The 19,289-nt window shown below is 38.1% G+C and overlaps 1 protein-coding gene across 2 annotated transcripts; it reads right to left on the bottom strand.

The window, feature by feature from the left end:
- Positions 1–352: 352 nt before the first annotated feature.
- On the bottom strand, positions 353–18,531 carry THOC7 (THO complex 7). Of its 2 annotated transcripts, none has more exons than XM_006089048.3 (8): positions 12,064–12,114; positions 5,636–5,753; positions 4,779–4,906; positions 4,384–4,470; positions 2,564–2,621; positions 1,590–1,656; positions 1,440–1,509; positions 353–685 (listed from the first exon to the last, which is right to left on the bottom strand). In XM_006089048.3, exons 1-8 carry the CDS (start codon positions 12,095–12,097, stop codon positions 618–620), a joined length of 630 nt encoding a protein of 209 aa, XP_006089110.3. In that variant the 5' UTR covers positions 12,098–12,114; the 3' UTR covers positions 353–617. The 2 variants fall into 2 exon arrangements, with proteins under 2 accessions (XP_006089110.3, XP_023609826.1); XM_023754058.1 differs by lacking the exon at positions 12,064–12,114 and adding an exon at positions 18,507–18,531 and having other exon boundaries at positions 355–685.
- Positions 18,532–19,289: the final 758 nt, after the last annotated feature.

Here is a 19,289-nt window from a genome sequence, read left to right as displayed (position 1 = left end):
TATGAACCAGGAGGTCACTGGTTCAATTCCCGGTCGGGGCACATGCCCAGGTTTCGGGCTTGATCCCGGTAGGGGGCGTGCAGGAGGCAGGCAATCAATGATTCTCTTTCATTGATGTTTCTATTTCTCACTCACTCTCTCCCTTCCTCTCTGAAATCAATAAAAATATTTTTTAAAAACCACACAAAACAAACAAACAAACAAAGGACAATTATACCTATTTAAAAAAGTGGTAACAATTTCCAGAAGTTGACTTTCTCATGGACATCCTAGAAACACCACCTTCTCACAATCTTCAGCTTATTTTGTAAGCAAATCAATGTTAATAGTTAAAAACTTCCTAGAATACTAATGAGCTTGAAAAAGTTTTATTGAACAGTTTTGGATGCTGCTTCCTACCTTTTAAGTTTAAGAATAAAAAAGGTATTTCAATAACAAAACAAATATATAGCGGAGTCATTTTCCTTTGTGTGAAGAAATATGAATGAACTGTACATAAACATTTAAAAGCAAATTAGTTCACTGACAAAACTTTAAATTTCTCAAGAGCACAGCAAATGCTAAACACACTAAGCTCGTGTTGCTCCTTCAATAGCTGGGGAGTGGCGAGCGCTGGCCTATGGCTTAGGATCTGCGTCCATGCTTGTTTCCTGAGCCTCCTCGACCTCCGAGAGCTTCTCATCATCTGTGATTGAGAAAGAAAGATAAAACTTTAGTCAAATTTGCTTAAATTATATGTCTAATAAATATATGAAAACGTTTATCCTTTATTAGACAGTCAATTTAAAATAAAAATGGCAAAATAATAGCCTATGACTGTAATCAGCACACACAAGTGTTTGGTTTTAAAAGTTCCATTTTGGTTGTTCTTGTGTATTCGTAAATGTGAAACTGATGTAAATAATGTAAAACTTACGTAAATAATGTAAAACTTACATGATAGATTTCACTTTAAACAAAAACCTAGGTCTTAGCTTTTCTTGAAAACAATCAGATCAGATAATACAGAAATTTCCTATTGGTTATAATCAATACCATGAGCAAGTCTACAGTTCCCCCAAAGCACCCACTATTCCACTGAGTATCCAAATATGCTTATCACTAACTACTTCACTCACTTATGGCCTGCCTGGGTCCTGCATCGTTACTTTATAGCAATAAACTATAATAAACCAAAAAAATTCCAAATCTATTACCCTTAAATTGCTCTTAATATAGACTACTGGATATGTGTTTAAATCAGATATTACTACAAATTCAGATTTTTCTGCATATATTCAGAAAGCTGAACAACATGAGTACTTTCTAATGTCATCCAACTACACTGATGTTCTAAAATTGAACGTGTACTCTCTCTTTGAGATGTATATTTTAGAAGGCATGTCCCTGGGCCATTAAAAATCCTTATAAACATTCGTTATTAAACTATTTCTACTTACTTTCCAGTGTTTGCTGAAGTTCGTGGATGGTACTAAGAAGAACATGAAACTGTTTCCGTCTCAATTCCAGCTGTGTTAACAAGAAAAAAATTAATACACATTGATCTATAAACATACATATCATGAAATCTAACATATATATGCAAATACCTTATCTTCAACACTTTCTTTAATATGTGAAAGATGCTCCAATTCTTTGCCCAGAGCTTCTAGTTCCCTGAAAAACAATAAAAGTGTTATATTTTGCTAACGGAGGAACAGAATTCATAATAACTAACTTTTTAATTACTAAGTAGTTTTTAAAAATAAAAAAAGGATGAGTTATAACACTCTATTATAATTAGACCTTTAAAGCTACGGTGATTTATTCTTAACTTCTGAGTATGCATTTATTTTCATTAAAATGAAATTTCTATATACTTTTTAAAGTATAGGAAAACATAGATAACAGAATATCAAACCCCAAGAATTGATGAGTTTTAACAACATTTTGTCATACTTATTTCAAGTTGGGTTTTTGGGAAAAGAAATAAAACATTGTAGATTTGCTTGACACACTTTTAATCTTACCCCCAGCCCTCTTTCCCAAGCCATTTTTCTTCCTTTACCACCCACTCAGGCAATCACTATATTATTCCAATCCTTTTTAAAAGTATATATTTGTATCTCTAAAGTAGGTTTACAGTTGTTCATATGGAAAATAATACAATAATTAGTAAATAATAATACAAGAATGAACTGTGTTTCTCACACTCGCAACTGTAAACCTACGTTTGCCCCACCTTACATATCTTCTGTTTTTCTTTTCTCTGATTATGTGTTTAAAAAGAGTATTTCTACTTTATTCTTTTTAACTACTATTTAGTATTACACTATATAAGTAGGACATATTCTATTTATTCATTTTCATATTGATGCATATTATATGTGTTTATTTCAGAACTACAAGCAGTATAGGCAGGAGCATTAAAAATATCTATTTAACAGTATTAGACTATGTCATATTGGCAACCTGGTCCCTCCTTTTGAAACATATTATGTATTCCTAAAAAAAATGGAATGCATAGGCCAGTATGTAAACACATATAAAGATCAGTTACTTTCCAGTAAAGCTCTAAACTTACTTTAATGTCTCATGCCTGTCTGGATGATGCTGAATCACTTTTGCCAAAGCATCATATTCTGAAAGATATAAAATTAAGGTTTTTTTGAACCTGGATATCAAAACAAAATGTATAATATCACAAGTCTTTCCAAATCACTTTCCTAGTTCATAAGGAAATGAAACGTTTTAGGAAGGAAAGAGTACTGCCAGTGTCACTTGACTCAGCTACAACTGCAATGACACACGACTTCAAGTATTCCAAGCAAGCACGTTAGCTCCTGCTTTGTTTTCCACTTGCCTTTTCATGGGCAGAATACCATAGGCCAGCAGAGGCATACATGATCTTAAGTCATTACTGATCCAGTGGATGATTCTAAAGAGGACTGTATACTATTTGCCCAGCAAATAAACCATCAGCAAGGTAAATATAGCATACCATTAAGTCCAGACCTTAGACAACAGCAAATTGTACTTCTCACTCATTCTAAAGGCAAAGATTTCAGAAACCTAGAAATGATTTAAAATTCAGGAACCTTGTTTCTGCTCCACTGAGACTTCCAGGATAAACCATGTATCTTCCGTTAACCTTTCTTATGAAATGATAAATGGCAGCATTCATTTGAAAGCCCTCAATAGTCAACAAAAACAATGTGTAACATTTAAAAAGAATTTACAATTGATTTATTAATTGGTATATCTTGCTGTAAACTCATCACCAAAACTTGACCACATGCATTTTAGACTGAATTAAAAAAACAACTTTAAAAAAAAAGGAATTGAACATCATTGTAATTATTCGTTAAAAAGTAAAATTTATTGTTTTGGAAATCTGCATATTAATTCAACAAGAGTGTGACAAACAAAAAAAACTTAAGCCATAAAAACCTACAACCCCCAAAAAACCATTAGCATTTTCCATTTCCTTCTAGTTTTTCATATATGTCACAATTCTAATTAAACATTTTATTTCTTCCTGTCTTTCTTTCAATTTACATTATAGGAGGAACAATACCTCTGCCATTAAAAATTGTTTTGAAATTGTTTTTATGGACTGCAATAAGGACATACCCTAATTTAAGAACAAAGAGAGCAAAACTTTAACCTTCCTCTTATTATTTAGGCAGCTTGTAAATATTTGCTTGCTTTGTACTTAATAAAAACTCAGTGGGCTTAAATTATTTTTTTAAGTACTCCAATTAAACAAATAAACAACAAACAAAATCCTAAATCTAGTGTACTTGTGTAAACAGCCTTTGCAGATTAACCATTATATTATTTAGGCAAAGGGGTCTGAAGACAGTAAAAAAACAAAAATAAAAAAACAAATACTTAAGAAATACTTGCATAATCAATTCAATCCAGGAAAAATAAAATTTTTTTAGCATAACCTTCCTTCTCTATTTTAAAGAATAATATAATTTTGAAGAATTAAGTTTGGCTCCTAATTCTTTTTTCTTTTTTAATCCTCACCTGAGGATATTTTTCCATTGATTGTTAGAGAGAGTGGAAGAGAGAAGAAAAGACAAGAGAGAAATATCGATGTGAGAGAAACGCATCAATTGGTTGTCTCCTGCCTATGCCCATCCAGGGCCCAGGCTGGGGAGGAGCCTGCAACCGAAGTATGTGCCCTTGACCTGAATCAGACTTGGGACCCTTCAGTCTGCAGGCCAACGCTCTATCCACTGAGCCAAACCAGCTAGGGCTCCTAATTCTTTTTTACAATTCAGGCTGATTCTAGCTGAAGATTTTACCTCACAACATTAAAAAAAAAAAAAATCATGAAAATCCTAGTCAGTAATAAAGTATTCGCACACTAACTAAATCCCACAAAACTCTTACCTTGGCGATTTTTTCGTATTCGTTTTGCTTGAAGAATCTGCTTTTTGCACTCAGCAATTTTTTCATGTGCTCCAGCAATGCTACATTCTATAGAAAAAGGTTTTTTAAAGATAGTTGTAACATCTATAATCTCCATCCATTTTCAAATTTAAAATGTGTTTTTAAATTAAGTTCCATTGCTAATAAAATAGATGCTGACATTTTTTTTAAAAATTGTAAAGTACTATATCATATTAAAATACATTTTTGTAACTGATTTTATTATGTTTTTTCTATTAATATTGTTATTGTCATTATTTTACTACTAATCAAAGAAAAATACCACAAGTATTATTTCCCTTAGGCCATAAAAATTAAAATTATAGCTAAAGATTAATTAATTTAGGTTTCTTTACCTATTTCTTTGTAAATTTTTTCATAATTTTCCATTTCTCTGAGATTCATATCATATACCAGCAAAGTTTTGCCCATGGAAAATTCACACTGGGACAGTGTACTCAGCATACGTTGGTACTGGCTGTAACTAATAAAAAAGAGAGAAAAACGGAATAAAGATTTTTGCGGATTACCAAAGTTGAACTATTTATAGTGTAGGCAAACATTTGCTAATTAAATTATATAAAGTTCTGAGAGAATCCTTTGCTTTACTTTAAATAATTTAGACTATCTGTCCCTTGTTTTCTTTCCCCAAATATAGTACACTTGAGTTTATAACTGCTTTAGTTAAAAATGCAAAGATGGTATTGTTGTTCCTATCAGTATAAGTTTAATTTAAACAGCTACTTGTTTTAAATACTTTTTTAAATGTTTTGATCAGATTTTTTGTCTTCACAATTCTTACAATTTTTTCACTCTATGTGGTTATTTGTCTATGTAAAAAGCTAATTCAAATGAGGAAAATTTTTCTAATTTAAAAATTATTAAATATGTACAAAACTTTGCAGCAACCTGTTAGCTTATTTAAAAAAAGAACATTTTATTTAGATATTTAAACACATATCTGCTAAAAGTGACTAAATAATGAGCCTGGATTTAATCTTCATTTCTTCTAGTCACTATGCCTTCTACACCTTTTAACAAATATAAAGCAGGCCTCTCCAGAGAATTAAGGCCAGAAAAACCCACTCTTGATTAACCAAGAGTTGACTCAATTGGACATTTAAGGTGGGTGAAAATCTGCAATATTATCAGAACTGTGTATAAAGCCTACACATGAGGACAGTGGCATAGAAACAACAGTGAAAAGATATACCCCTCTTCCTGGGATCCAGAGTTGCACCATTTAATGAAACTTTTCACTAGCAGATTAATTCTGCGATCATCTCCAGCGCCATCTCCATCAATTAGGAGACGCTTCCGTATAACTTCGTCTGGAGGAAAGAACAATGTGAATTAAAAGACCATCTGGCTCTTGTTAATTTCAGAAACAAAAAACAAGTATCACTACTCATTCATTCATCTGAAAGAAAACTAATGAAATGTAAATGTACTCTATGCCACTGAACTGTACACTTAAAAACTGTTAAAATGGTCAATTTTATATTATGTAGGTTTTACTACTATATATATACATACATACATATAAATAAAGCTGAGTGTCTATGTGTGTCAGGCACTATCTTAGGGCTGGGGTTACAGCAGTGAAAAGCCCAGCCCTTACAGAACTGTCATTCTACTGCTGGTTTGCTGAGTAGAAATAATTTTCAGGTACCGCCAAGGAAATAAGCTAATAATTCTTGGAGAACTTTATTTGGAAAAATCTGTTCAGACAGAAGGAGGATTGAAGTGCTCATGTCTCTGACTAGTGTGAGGTCCTCTGGTCAAAGGAATAAAAGGAACAGACGGAAGAGTGGCAGCCTAGGAAACGAGGAGAGATGGGTCAAATAAATGGACTCAGTGTTTTTTTTTAAATGTGTAATCTAGTCATTATATATGCAATGTTCTTTCCCCAAAAGGATTTTTTTTTAAAACAAGTCTGTCTCACTTTTGCTCCAAGGCAAAGAAAAAAAGGAATTAGAAAAGCAGCAGAGATGATTATGATGAGTAAGAAGTGGCCTGGCAGCCCTGAGCTATTCTTCCTGGACAAAATCATTCTGGATCAAAACAACAGAAAGACAATTTGAAACCACATCAAAATATCATTTTCATCAAGAAGAATGGCAAAGAAAAAATGACCTGATAATAGAAGTGTTAGCAAGGGTGCTGAGAAACTGCACTTACATACACTGATGGAAAGTAAACCGGTAGGTACACTCTTTGCAGGGCAACTGGGCCAAAACAAACACTATTTAAAAGGCACATTCTAGGAACTCATACTCTAGATACATGTGCACCCATGCACAAAGATAAATGTAAAGGGATGTCCTTAACAGTGCTGTTTGTAGAGGAAAGATTCCAAACGTAAACATTCACCAGGAAGAAACTGCTTAAATTACATAATATTATGCAGCCAAAAGAATAGTGTGGGTGTATATATATAACATTGCCAGAAAAACAAAACAAAACAACCCAGATGTTAAGTAAAATGCAAACAAAACAGGTGCAGAACACACAGCTTGTTGCCATTTCTGTAGAAATGGAGGAGGGCTTGGTGTGTTTGTGTTCACACATCACACAAGCGGTATGCTTTTTTATTCACAGAGTATCTTTGGGAGAATATACAAGAAACTGGTAATACTGATCATTTCTGGTAAGAGATGACAAAGGATGAGAAAAGATTTAATTTTCTAAATGGCTTTGTAGAATTGTGTTTGGTTCTTAACATGTGCATGCATTTTTTATAATAAAGTGTAAATAATTCCTGGAGAGCCTGCCTGATGAATCAACAGCAAAATCTTTAAACAACAGTTCCTGTGTGTGGGCAGCATTCTCGAGGGCAGGTGCAACTGAGATAAACTGTAGAGGGCAAATGGCTTGTTTTAAAATTTATTCTGTGACATCAGATAAACATTTTAGAATTGGGTTTTGTTCTGAGTCATGGCTTTGATAGGCTGCTTACAGATTCATCAGGTGTTTTAATTTTACACTTTAAAATACCAACTAATGCTTTGTTTTTAACCACCAACAATGCTACTTGAGGAGATGGAGACAAAACACAGTACTTGAAGAGATTAAACTGCAGAAAATGAATTGATTTTTTTTAAAAACTATAAACATGTGCCCTGGTGGTATGCTCAGTGGTTAGAGCATTGGCCCACGCACTGAAGGGTCTCAGGTTGGATTCCAGGTCAAGGGCATGTACCTGGGTTGCAGGTACAATCCCAGCCCCTGTCAGGGGGTATGTGTGGAAGGCAACCAATTGATGTGTCTCTCTCACATTGATATTTCTCTCTCCCTTCTCCTCCCTCCCTTCCACTCCAGAAATCAATGGAAAAAATATCCTGGGGTGAGGATAAACAAACAAACAAACAAACTTTGTTAAAATAAAAGTAAATATACAATGGATAAGCAGCCTGTTGTTCAATTTATTTATTAATATATTTTTTATTGATTTCAGAGAGGGAGAAGAGATAGAAACATTGATGATGATAGAGAATCATTGATTGGCTGCCTCCTACACACCTACTACATGGGATGGAGCCCGAAACCCAGGCATGTGCCCTTGACTGGAATTGAACCCAGGACCCTTCAGTCCGCAGGATGACTCTACCCATTGAACCAAACCAGCTAGGGCTGGTGTTCAATTTATACTGCTCAATTCCTTTGTCAGTCTTCTTATCTCTGCTCTTCCAATTACCTCTCCTCCCACCCCAAACCCCTTCTGCCTCCCAGATGCCTAGACATCCTACTTTATTGAGGATCAGGGATTTCAAATGTAAATGCATTCAGGGAACAGGAAAAAAGGAACAGAGAAATTGGGGAGTGACTACCCTGACTTAGGGGAAGCTATTACCAGAACGAGTTTTTCAAGAGATTTTTAAAAGTTTAGTAACAAAAAATGTTTCAAGCAGATTTTGCAATCATTCCACCTGTATACTTAAAATCTGTGCACTTTTATGTATGTAATTTCCCAATTACAAACATTTTTGAAATATGTTTAAAACACTATAAAGTAAAGGCCTAGTAAACTTGGGGAAGGGTTCATAAGGACCAGTCCTGTTTTGCTCATTCTTCTTCCTCCTAGCCTCTCACTATGTCTATATTTCTGATGCTCAATAAATATTTTAAAATTGGTTGTGGCGCCTGCCTGAGAGCATCTGCCCTCCAAAGAGAGCTTTGTCTCAATAAACCACTAGTAAGTAGCACACAGTTTCCTTATGTTCAGGTCCACAGCAGAGATTTCTCTTCTTGAACAAAAGACATGAACATTTGATCAATGAGCAGATGCATCTATAGGTACCAGAGTAAGTTCTGAGGATGTGAAAGAAAGCCCGGAGTTCTTTCACTTCAGTTAGGGAAATAACACACACATGATTGCTAATGAGTAACAGACACACAGCAGAAGAAATTAGGATGAGGGCTCCCTTTGGTTTGGGGATTTTAGGAGAAGTGGAATTTGAGCTGCTCTTTTGATATTTAAAAATTATCAACTAAAAAAGCTAAAAGGCAATCTATCAAAATTTCAAATAATATACATCCTGTGAATCAATAATCCTAGATATACTTGCACATGTGCAATATGACGTATGTCCATCAACAGGGGACTAATTAAATAAATTTTGGTACAGGAATATGATGAAATACCATGAAACTATAAAAAAGCAAAAAAAAACCAACGTACTGATACAAAGAGATCACTTAAGAAAACTTGTTGCAAGAGCAAGGTGAAGAACTGTGTGTTTGGCATGTTTCCTCCATATAAAAATGAAGGGGAATAAGAATATATATTCACATGTGCGTATAGTCACAAAGATACCCTGAAATGATATACAAGGAACTAATAAAAGAGGTTACTGAGAGAGGGGCAGTGTCAGGGGACCGGATGAGCAACAGGCTGTAAAGGGGGAAACATGCTTTTATATCATTTGATTTTTGAGCCATATGCGTACTCAAAATCTGTTAGCTGTTATTTGAAAAAGAAAGCTCTGAGGTGGTGATGGTATCATAGGTGTTTGCATATGTTCAAACACAACGAATTGTAGACATTAAATATGCACAAGTCTTTATATATTACTTATGCCTCATAAAGCTGTTAGGGAAAAAAGCAAGCAAAGGTCCTTTCCCAAGCCCCACTGCTATGGGCTGCAGCTGGATCTGGGCAGGACTGCCCAGAACACCAGGGAGGCTGGGAGAGTGAGACAAAGCTCAGGACCAAGCCCACAAAGGCCGCCGGGGGTCAGAATGGGAGTCCGCACTAGTCAAGGCTGTGCTAGTAGACTTGGACCTTGCTGGTAGGCAACTGGGAGTTTCTAAAGGCTCCTGGGCAGGACTTTCCAGCAGGATTAAGCCGAGGGCAGTGTACAAAGTGGACTACAACTGGGAAAAGGCCACAGGCAGGGAGCATGTGCAGTTAGGAGCTGCAATGGCATGAACTGAAGCAGAGATTAGTCACAGGTCTCGGGAGGCAGGTCAGGGCTGAGCAGAGACCTGGTTAGGAACAGGCGGAAGGCATGCGGAGGAGTCTGTGTGACCGGTTCTGGGAGCGCAGAGGACTCTGACCAGAAAGCCAAGGCCATTTTCTGGCTTCAGCCCTGTCCTTTCTTTTAAGAGCAGAGAGCATTTCCTCACAGCCCAACTTCTGGGCCAGTGTTCTGGTTATTCCACAGTGTTTACTGTGAGGGTGTGTATGTATGTGACCAATATTTAACTTCACTTGCAAAATGGGAATAAAACTTCGCACTTTGTAGGACTTCTGTGAAACTTTACAGAAATAAAAGAATACAAAGGAGCATAATGCCTGTTCACGAAGGAAAGCAGGGAAAAAAAGATATCCTATCTTTATGTTAAATTTAATCCACAATTTGTATCTCCTAAAAATGGTAAAAAATGAGTAAATGTTGAATATATATCATAGATAGATCAGTATACTCAGAATGATATATGCTATGCATTTATGCATAAAGTTTTGCCCAGTTAGGATCTCTCACAAATTTGGTTATCTCAAACTTCATATTGCAAGGTTACAACTTTCCTACCTTAAACTGCATGGAAGAGTTGCTGCCTAAAAAATTCTCTGGGGATGAGAATTACTGAAATCCCACATATAAAGCAGAGCACAGCTCCAAGAGCAACAAAATAAAACGAAGGGGTGAGGTGCCAGTTTAAAAACAGGCTCTGTTCTTTCTCAACTTCAAGATGGACTGCTGCTGACAGTTCCCAACACACATGACGTGAGCATTATTATTTTTAATGATACCTCATCAATTAGCTCTAGATTGAACACACCTAAGACATGTTTTGTTTACTATATACATTGACTTCATAAATTATTATCATGTTTGAAGCTCTTTATAAGCAATTTGAATGCTAATACTAATAATTCTGGCGGGCCTTGGCCCACCCTGAAAAAACAATAAAGATGACTTTAGGAACTATTTTATTGATGTTATCAACATCATTCCTTACTTGTCATAATTACTTTCTTTACTGACTATGAGGATCAACGTCATCTGGAAAGAGCTTTTAAACCAAAATGCTTAACATCTGCCCTGAGAATGGTTTTCTGCTCAACTTTAGGCCTGTAGGGAGATTTCCTACTGCATTTGGTTATATGTTGTACCATAATTATACCTATAAACTTTCTGCTATTGAAATCACTTTAAAATCAGTTATGACACCTGTATGTTGACAAGCAAATATTTCCTCATAAAATTGAGATGCATTTTAGACCCCTTCCTGTCTTATCTGCCAACACATATCTAGAAGAAACTACCCATTTTCCACAAACAGAGGCAGGAAGAAACTACTCCTTTATAGTCACTAAACCAACTCTCCGTTTCCAAGCCCTCCGGCCAGGTGACATCGCCATTTTAACTGTGTTCTCATTTTAGTGTGGAAAGACAGTCTCTCATAAACCCAGACGAATACTCCTTTCAAAACCCATAGTTGTTATTCTCCACAGTAGCTATTAAAACCTCGACTACAAAACAACTGTTCAGAACATCTAACAGCAAACATTCAAAAACGAAAGAGGAAAACAATTTGGAAGATAATAATGGTGGCCAACCTCCAAAGCATTGACTTCTTCAGGGACAGGTCCAGGCTTGATAACTATGGCCAGAACCTCCAGTTAGGACACCTCCACCTGCCCTCAAAAGTGACTCCCCCCACTGGAAGCCCTCACAGCACTGCAACCTCACCTGCTTCAGGAAATAGCAATCCTGGGACCTACCACTGAAGATGAGCATCTCCTTTAGAAGGCAAGTTAAATTTAGCAGGGAATATTGCAGGCATGCAAACCCACCGCTGGCTTTTTCCAGCCAGGTGTTCCTAAACCCTCTGAATCCAAACTGAAAACCACAGGAAGGGATAATAATTTCAGACAGGATTACAGCAAAAAACAGCTGGCATCAGGGCAATTTAGTAATATGTGTCAAAATTAAAAATACATATAGCCTATGATCTGTACCATATTCTAAAAATTATTCCTACAAGTGTGCAAAGACATCTATACAAACAGCTCCACTGTAACACTATTGGGTAAGAGCAAAAAATTGAAAATAGCTAAAAACATTTTTAAAAAGCTATGGTACATTTATACAATGAAATACTACTTGGCCGTACAAAAGAAGGAAATCTTACCCTTTGCAACTGCATGAATGGACCTGGAGAGCATTATGCTAAGTGAAATAAGCCAGTCAGAGAAAGACAAGTACCACATGATTTCACTCCAGCCAAAATGAACTAACAAGCAAAACAGTGACAGATGCATAGAGAGCAGGCTGACAACTGTCAGGTAGGGGAATGTCTGGGGGGGATGGGTTGAGCAAAAAAGAAAAAACTCATAGACACAGACAACAGTGAGGTGACTGCCTGGACAGGGGTGGGGATGAGGGTGGAAGGGTAGAGGGAGAGGGAGGAGGATATAGTGGGAATAAATGGTGATGGACGGAGACTTGACTTGGGATGGTAAACACATAATACAGTGTACTGATGATGTGATGTTAGAACTGTGCATCTGAAACCTGTATAATTTTGTTAATCAGTGTCACCCCAATAAATTCAATAAATAAATAAATAGAATAAAATACTACACATTGATTCAAAAGAATAAGGAAGGAAAAGTTCCAAGCTCTATCATTAATTGCAGAAGTATAATATAGAAGACGGTGGAAACACCTGTATAAAATTTTAAAGGACATATACATTTTGGCATATTAACAAATACATAATGCTTGTAATACGCTAGGAATTGTTCTAAGTGCTTTTCACATAAAAACACATTTAATCTGCACAATAGTCCTATAAAACAGATATTACCCTTATTTTACAGATACAGGTAAAAATACATTTTTATTTGCCCCAAATTAAATGTCACAGGAAGTAAGGAGTAGAGCTGGGACTCAAACTCAAGAGTCTGCACCAGAGAAGGTGCTTTTCACTTTTTATGAGCATTTAAATATCATTCTGGAAGGGCACACAATAGAGTTTATAGGGATGACCTTTGGGCAGTGGGTTAGTAATGGAAGGTGAGTAAAGGAAGGTGTCACATTTCTTCCTGAATTTTCTGATTTAAAAAAATATCAACAGTTGTTGACAGGTAGTGAGCTTAATGGTATATTGAGGTATTTTCCTTAATTTTTTCTGCATTAAAAAAGTTCTAATCAATGTTCTTTAATAAATCTATGATGTGTTAACGAGAAGAAAGCTGGTTTGCCCTGAGCTGTTAACAAGAGAGACCAAGGCTATGTAAAAACAATGTGTGTACAGATTCCTGTTAAATTTATCATTAGTTCCTCGCTGCTCGAGTTATTAAGCTGAAAGAGGTATATTCCATTGTGTTTGATTCCTTATAGTAAAATAACACCTAGCCCTCCTCCCCCTTTTCAAGAAGATTAAAATCATTAAAAAGAATTTTTAAGGTCAACACTATTAAGAAGACACAAAAATGGCAGGTGGAAAAACAATAAGATAATTTGATTCCTTTATGTAAATACTGATCTCTTGTGAGATACTTAGGACCAGTCTACATAAATTGCTGATGCCAAAGTAAATTACTTAAACCAAAATTAAATTTTTAAAAAACAAAAATATTGTTGAGGTCTTTTATTTTTCTCTAGATTTACTTAAATATTTAGAGTACAGTACTAATAAAGTCAAGGTTGAAATTCCAATCTTGCTTTGAGAAACCATCCATATTGGCTAAAGAAACATTATTTAATAGTTGAACTACAGCCCTAACCCTTGGGCTGGGGCCATAGCCAAGGGAACAAGGGGGCAAATTCATTGGCGCTAGTGAAAAGCAAAATGCAAAAAAAAACCCGAGCCCACTAATGTCTAATTAACATTAGATTAGCAACTGAAATAGAAACAGCAGCAGCAGACACTTATACAGTGTTTATACACTCCTACTTGATGACCAAACATCTTGTTTGATTCCTTTCACTCTGAAAAGTGTCCTGCTCTGGACAATAAAATAAATGGTCACTGAACTTCAAAGTGCTTTACATACAGTATCACACTTCATCCTTGAAACAACCCTCTAGAGCAGTGGTTCTCAACCTTCTGGCCCTTTAAATACAGTTCCTCATGTTGTGACCCAACCATAAAATTATTTTCGTTGCTACTTCATAACTGTAATGTTGCTACTGTTATGAATCGTAATGTAAATATCTGATATGCAGGATGGTCTTAGGCGACCCCTGTGAAAGGGTCGTTCGATTGCCAAAGGGGTCGCGACCCACAGGTTGAGAACCGCTGCTCTAGAGTATGTATTATTACCTTCCTTTACAGATCTGTGGTGTCACCTCTGCAGTCATAGGAAAATATAAACAATTACATTAGAAAGTCATAGTACAGGTCCAATATTTTGTCACATTGTTCTGAGGCATATTTAAAACGATTATTTCAAATTTTTATAAGCATATATCCATGCATTTGATTTCTTAAAAAGACCACTAAACTGTCAAAACCAATAAGCTCTATTAAATGCAAAGTACAGACACATCCAGCACCCCTTCCCCCCGCTTCATCTCTCATCTGTTGCTCTGGCATATCAATTTATCTACCTAATGTTCTCTGTACTGCAAAAGGGCTTCCGAAATGATTTCTATTAGGGTACTAACACTGTTTACCACCCTTTAAATTAACACATACAAAATACAAACTGTGAACATAGCTAAATTAGCAGTGGTAACATCTAAACTGCTTTCCAGTTAGCCAAAATGTTGGAGTGCAACAGGGGAGAGAGAATGGCCTTGCCAATAATTGGCTATGTGACAGTAAGTCACTGACTGCACAAGACCTCCATTTTTCCATCTATAAAATTACTGTGTTGGTGATAATATCCATAGTTCAGTATCTATAGATAACAATATGGGATTTCTCTCCTTCCCTCTGAGGCAGGGCAGTTCCTCAAATTAATCCAGGTGTCCTTGTTTTGGGTGCAGGACATACAGAGCTTGTCCTCCAGGAGGTCTTAGTTCAATTAGATAGGCAGCCCCATATGTAAGGCTTACATGCCAGGCATCTCAGAATCACATTCCTCAGAGACAGACACTGGTACTCCTCCGAGAACGTTTCAGGAAAATGACTGAGCTATGGAAGCCACCCACTTCTCAGTCTTCTCCACTGCCATCACCCTAATCCAAGCCCACCTGTCTCGTCTCTCCCTGCTCCATTTCTGCCTTCCTAGAATCCATTCTCTACACAGCAGCCCAGAATGATCTAAAAGATCTATTAGATCACTAGCTTTTTTGCTTAAAATCCTCCAATCACTTCCAAGTACCCACAGAAGACTTCATCTCCTCTCCATGGCCTGGAAGGCTCATTTACTTTTTCCAACCTCCTTCTGTGTCACACCCCTCCTGGCCCACCTCCGCCTGGCCAGCCTCCCTTATTTTCCCTGTGGGGAGAAGAACTTGTTTTCACCTCAGACCTCTGCACTAGCAGTTGCCTCTATCTGGAATACTTTCCCAGAGTCTTCAGAGTTGACCCTGCAGGGCTCACATTAAATGTCACTTTTGAGAGCAGCCATACCTGATCACCCTATTTTACCTAGTTGCTGGCACTCCGTCCCCATTACTCTCTCTTCCATCCGATCTAGTTCATTCTCAGAACTCAATTAACTTCAGAAATTAATTATGTTCTTTTTCAGAAATTACTTATTTACTGACTGATTGCACACAATTGCTTCTCTCTCCCAAGTAGGAGTCAGGCCTTCCTCTGCAGTTTACTGCTGTACCCAGCACCTGCCATCGTGCCGAAAAGGTAAGCAATAGATACTTGTAGGTGTATCACACATCTCTCTCACTTCTGCTTGATTTTTACCAAAATCTCAATGGAAGAAAACCACATTAATGAGAACTGCCTGAAGAAGTTGTAGTTCATTCTTTCCTGCATGTCTACATATCCTTAAAGCAAACAAGCAAAAAAATTTTGCTCTGAACCTGGTCAGTTTGCTCAGTGGTACAGAGTCAGCCTGAGGACCAAGGGGTCCCAGGTTTGATTCCAGGTCAAGGGCATGTATCTTGGTTGCCAGCTTGATCTCTGTCCCAGTCAGCTTTTGTGCTGGAGGCAACCAGTTGATGTGTCTCTCCCACATCAATGTTTCTCTCTCTCTCTCTCCTTCCTCCTCCTTCTTTCTCTCTTCTACTCTCTAAAAGTCAATGGAAAAGTATCCTCAAGTGAGGATTAAAAAAAATTTTTTTTTGCTCTGAATTAAGGCAGACCAGCAAAGCTATTTGCCTAAACCACACAGTCTATTGGCTTTAGAATGCTTTCTAACTTATGATTTAGCCTTCTTTGACCTAATAGTGATGTGTTAAGAAACAGCCCAATGATCTTCAGTGCTAAAAAGAAAGTTGATGATCTGACACTGGCTTTTCTCTATAAGCACCCCAAAGTCTTTTCTCCAGTGTCTAAATCACAAAAACGGCTTGTCTTGGTTATCTAATGCTGCCTTCTCTCATAGACACTAGCTCACAGAATGGACCAGCTCTTGGTATGAACTGCTAGGGAAACAAGAGCCACTGTCACTTTCTTCTACTAGTAAATGTAGCAGGCTTTACCCTAGCATTTTGAGGATCACCCTCACTTGTAACTTCTTGGTTTTCCTGGTCTCCATGTTCTTTCTGCCCTGCTTCCTCACCCATTCATTTTATGTTTACTCATTATGGTAAGTTGCCTTAAATATTTTCTAGAATAAGCTAAATACGTTAAGTATTAAGGGCTACAGCAGCGATATACATGAAATAACATGGTTACAGGTGAAAGATTAACTGGTTCTAGGAAAGACAAAAGGGGACAGATGAGGTAGGTCTTGAAGAATATGCAGGCTACCTCCAAGCAGAGAAGGGCAATCGTGAGATGAGAGGGAAAAGGCACAGTTCTCATCTAAGGAAAGTGGAGAAGAGATGAGCAAACCAGCTCTTACACTTAATACTATTTACTGAACATTATGTATCAGACTCAGTGCAAAGCACTTTATGACTTTCATTGCATTTAATCCTAAGTTTTACTATTATGCCCATCCAAAGAATGAAACCGAGGCTCAGAGAGGTTAATTAACCTGCACAAGGTCAGACAACTTGCAAGTGGTGGTGCCGATGGCCTCTCAGGATGTAGGGGGCACTTGACTGCCGTCAGTAACTTTACTAGAACTCATCTGCCCTTCTCATCTCCTGACAAAACCTCTCTCCTTTGAAGTTCTCTTCCTCAATAGAGAAGTAGCACTAACAAGCATAGTCACTCAACTCAGACACCTGGGATAATCCTTGATCCTTCCCCTCATCCACTCAATCATTGAAGTCCTGACATTGCCCCTCATAAATCTCTCTCCCCCGCTCCACTCCTCTGCATTCCCTCTTCACTGGAGCCCCCATTAGCTCGTATTAGGACCACAGCAGTAGTAGCTCAGACATTAATCAGAATGGTGAAGGGCAAGAACTCTGGAGCCATTCTGCCTGGTTTTGAGCCCAGGCTCTAGACCAGGGGTGGGGAGCATCTGGCCCACAGGCCCTATAAAGGCCTGCAAAATCATTTGGTCTGGCCCTGTCAAAGCATTAGGGGTGAGCTAATTACATGTTTGACCAAACACAGCAGGCTAATTTTTAAGTTGATAATTTTGTATGGCCCGTGAATGATGTTATAAATATACAAACAGCCCTTGGCAGAGAAAAGGTTCCCCACCCCTGCTCTAGACCAGTGATGGCGAACCTATGACACGCGTGTCAGAGGTGACACGCGAACTCATTTTGGTTGATTTTTCTTTGTTAAATGGCATTTAAATATATAAAATAAACATCAAAAATATAAGTCTTTGTTTTACTATGGTTGCAAATATCAAAAAATTTCTCTATGTGACACGGCACCAGAGTTAGGGTTTTTTAAAATGCTGGCACGCCGAGCTCAAAAGGTTCGCCATCACTGCTCTAGACCTTACTACCCGTGCAACCTTGGGTAGTTACTTAACATCTTTGGTTCCCGTTTCATCTGTAAAGTGGGATAATTAGAACACTGTTTGACATACAATAAATGTCATGTAAATGTTAGAGATTGGGGCGGGGGACTTAATTTAACTCCTCACTTTCCCTTTTCTCATCAGTCTTCACATAGCAGTGTAGTGGTGTTTTTTATTTTTAATGCAAATCTGATCACATGGGACTTTTCATAGTTTCCCATTGCCCTCAGAAATCTCTGTCTCTTAGCTTTCTAAATTCTAGCCAATATTTATCATCTTCGAGCTGTTCCAACACTTTGGGGCCTTTGCACAAGTCATTCCCCCTGGAACACCAGCCCATGTATTTATAAGGGGATTAAGGGTAACTTTTTCAGGGAGGCTTTCTGATCTCCAAGAATGAATAAAGAAATCTTTGTTACATGCTTCTACAGTTCCCAACCTGGTCCTTCCCCTATGGTAACAGTTGCCACACTTAAAACTAATTATCCAACGTGTCTTTCCCACCAGCCTGTAACCTCATAGGGCAAAAGGTCTCCCCTGTTGGTTCTGGGCTGTAATCCCAAAGCCTAGCCCAGGTGGAATGAATGTCTACTGAATCAATGAAACTGGAATGAAGCAAACTTACCATTACCCATGAAGTACCTGGATCTTTGAGATCTCCCCACCGCCTCTCACTATGCTTTATCACACCCACAAATTTGTGTCTATTACTTTCTTCCCACTGCCTGGTCCCTGGAGACCCTGTCTACCCCCAACTCTTCAGAAGTGTCCTCTCCACAGATATCTATGACTACTAGTCACTCTCTCTCCAAAGAGACCAGGCACCCCTAGATGTCCCCTTCCCAGATGTCAGAGACTTCCTTCCTCCTTCACTGGATACCTTCTGAGGTCCTCCCTCCAGTTGCCCATCATGCCTGCCCACCTGCCTCAAGGCCTCAAGCTGTTTTATTTCTGCTCAGTGCAGAGACCCCCCTCTGAGTCCCTCCTCAAATCGGTCACCTTCCTCAATGGCCCTCACAACTCCCAGTGAACCCAGCCTCTACCTCGTCCGGCCTTCCTTCCAGCAAAGCACCCACCCAAGCCAAACACACTCAAATCTCTTACGGTCCTGATGCACCCTAGGTGGCCCCAACCCTCTACACCCTGTCCGCATCCACTCCTTGCACCCAGTCCGGACCTCACTGCGCTGGAGCCTCGCGGTGGCTTGCGTTCCGTCCCGACTCCTGCAGGGGGTCACCATGTGGAGCCGACACCCCCGCTCACGGGTCGCGGGCTTCCACTCCTCCCCGCTGGCCTAAACTTCGCCCCTCCGAGTCCCCTGTGCTCGCTAGGCGCCCCTCCCCCCCTCTCGCACACCAAGATACGATACTACACCGTTCGGCTCTGCGTCTATTCTGTCTTGTTCTGT

Source organism: Myotis lucifugus, unplaced genomic scaffold (assembly GCF_000147115.1).
Source record: "Myotis lucifugus unplaced genomic scaffold, Myoluc2.0 scaffold_55, whole genome shotgun sequence".
Taxonomy (NCBI): domain Eukaryota; kingdom Metazoa; phylum Chordata; class Mammalia; order Chiroptera; family Vespertilionidae; genus Myotis; species Myotis lucifugus.
The sequence above is the reverse complement of the archived record's forward strand: the minus strand, read 5'-3'. Positions and strand labels throughout refer to the sequence as shown.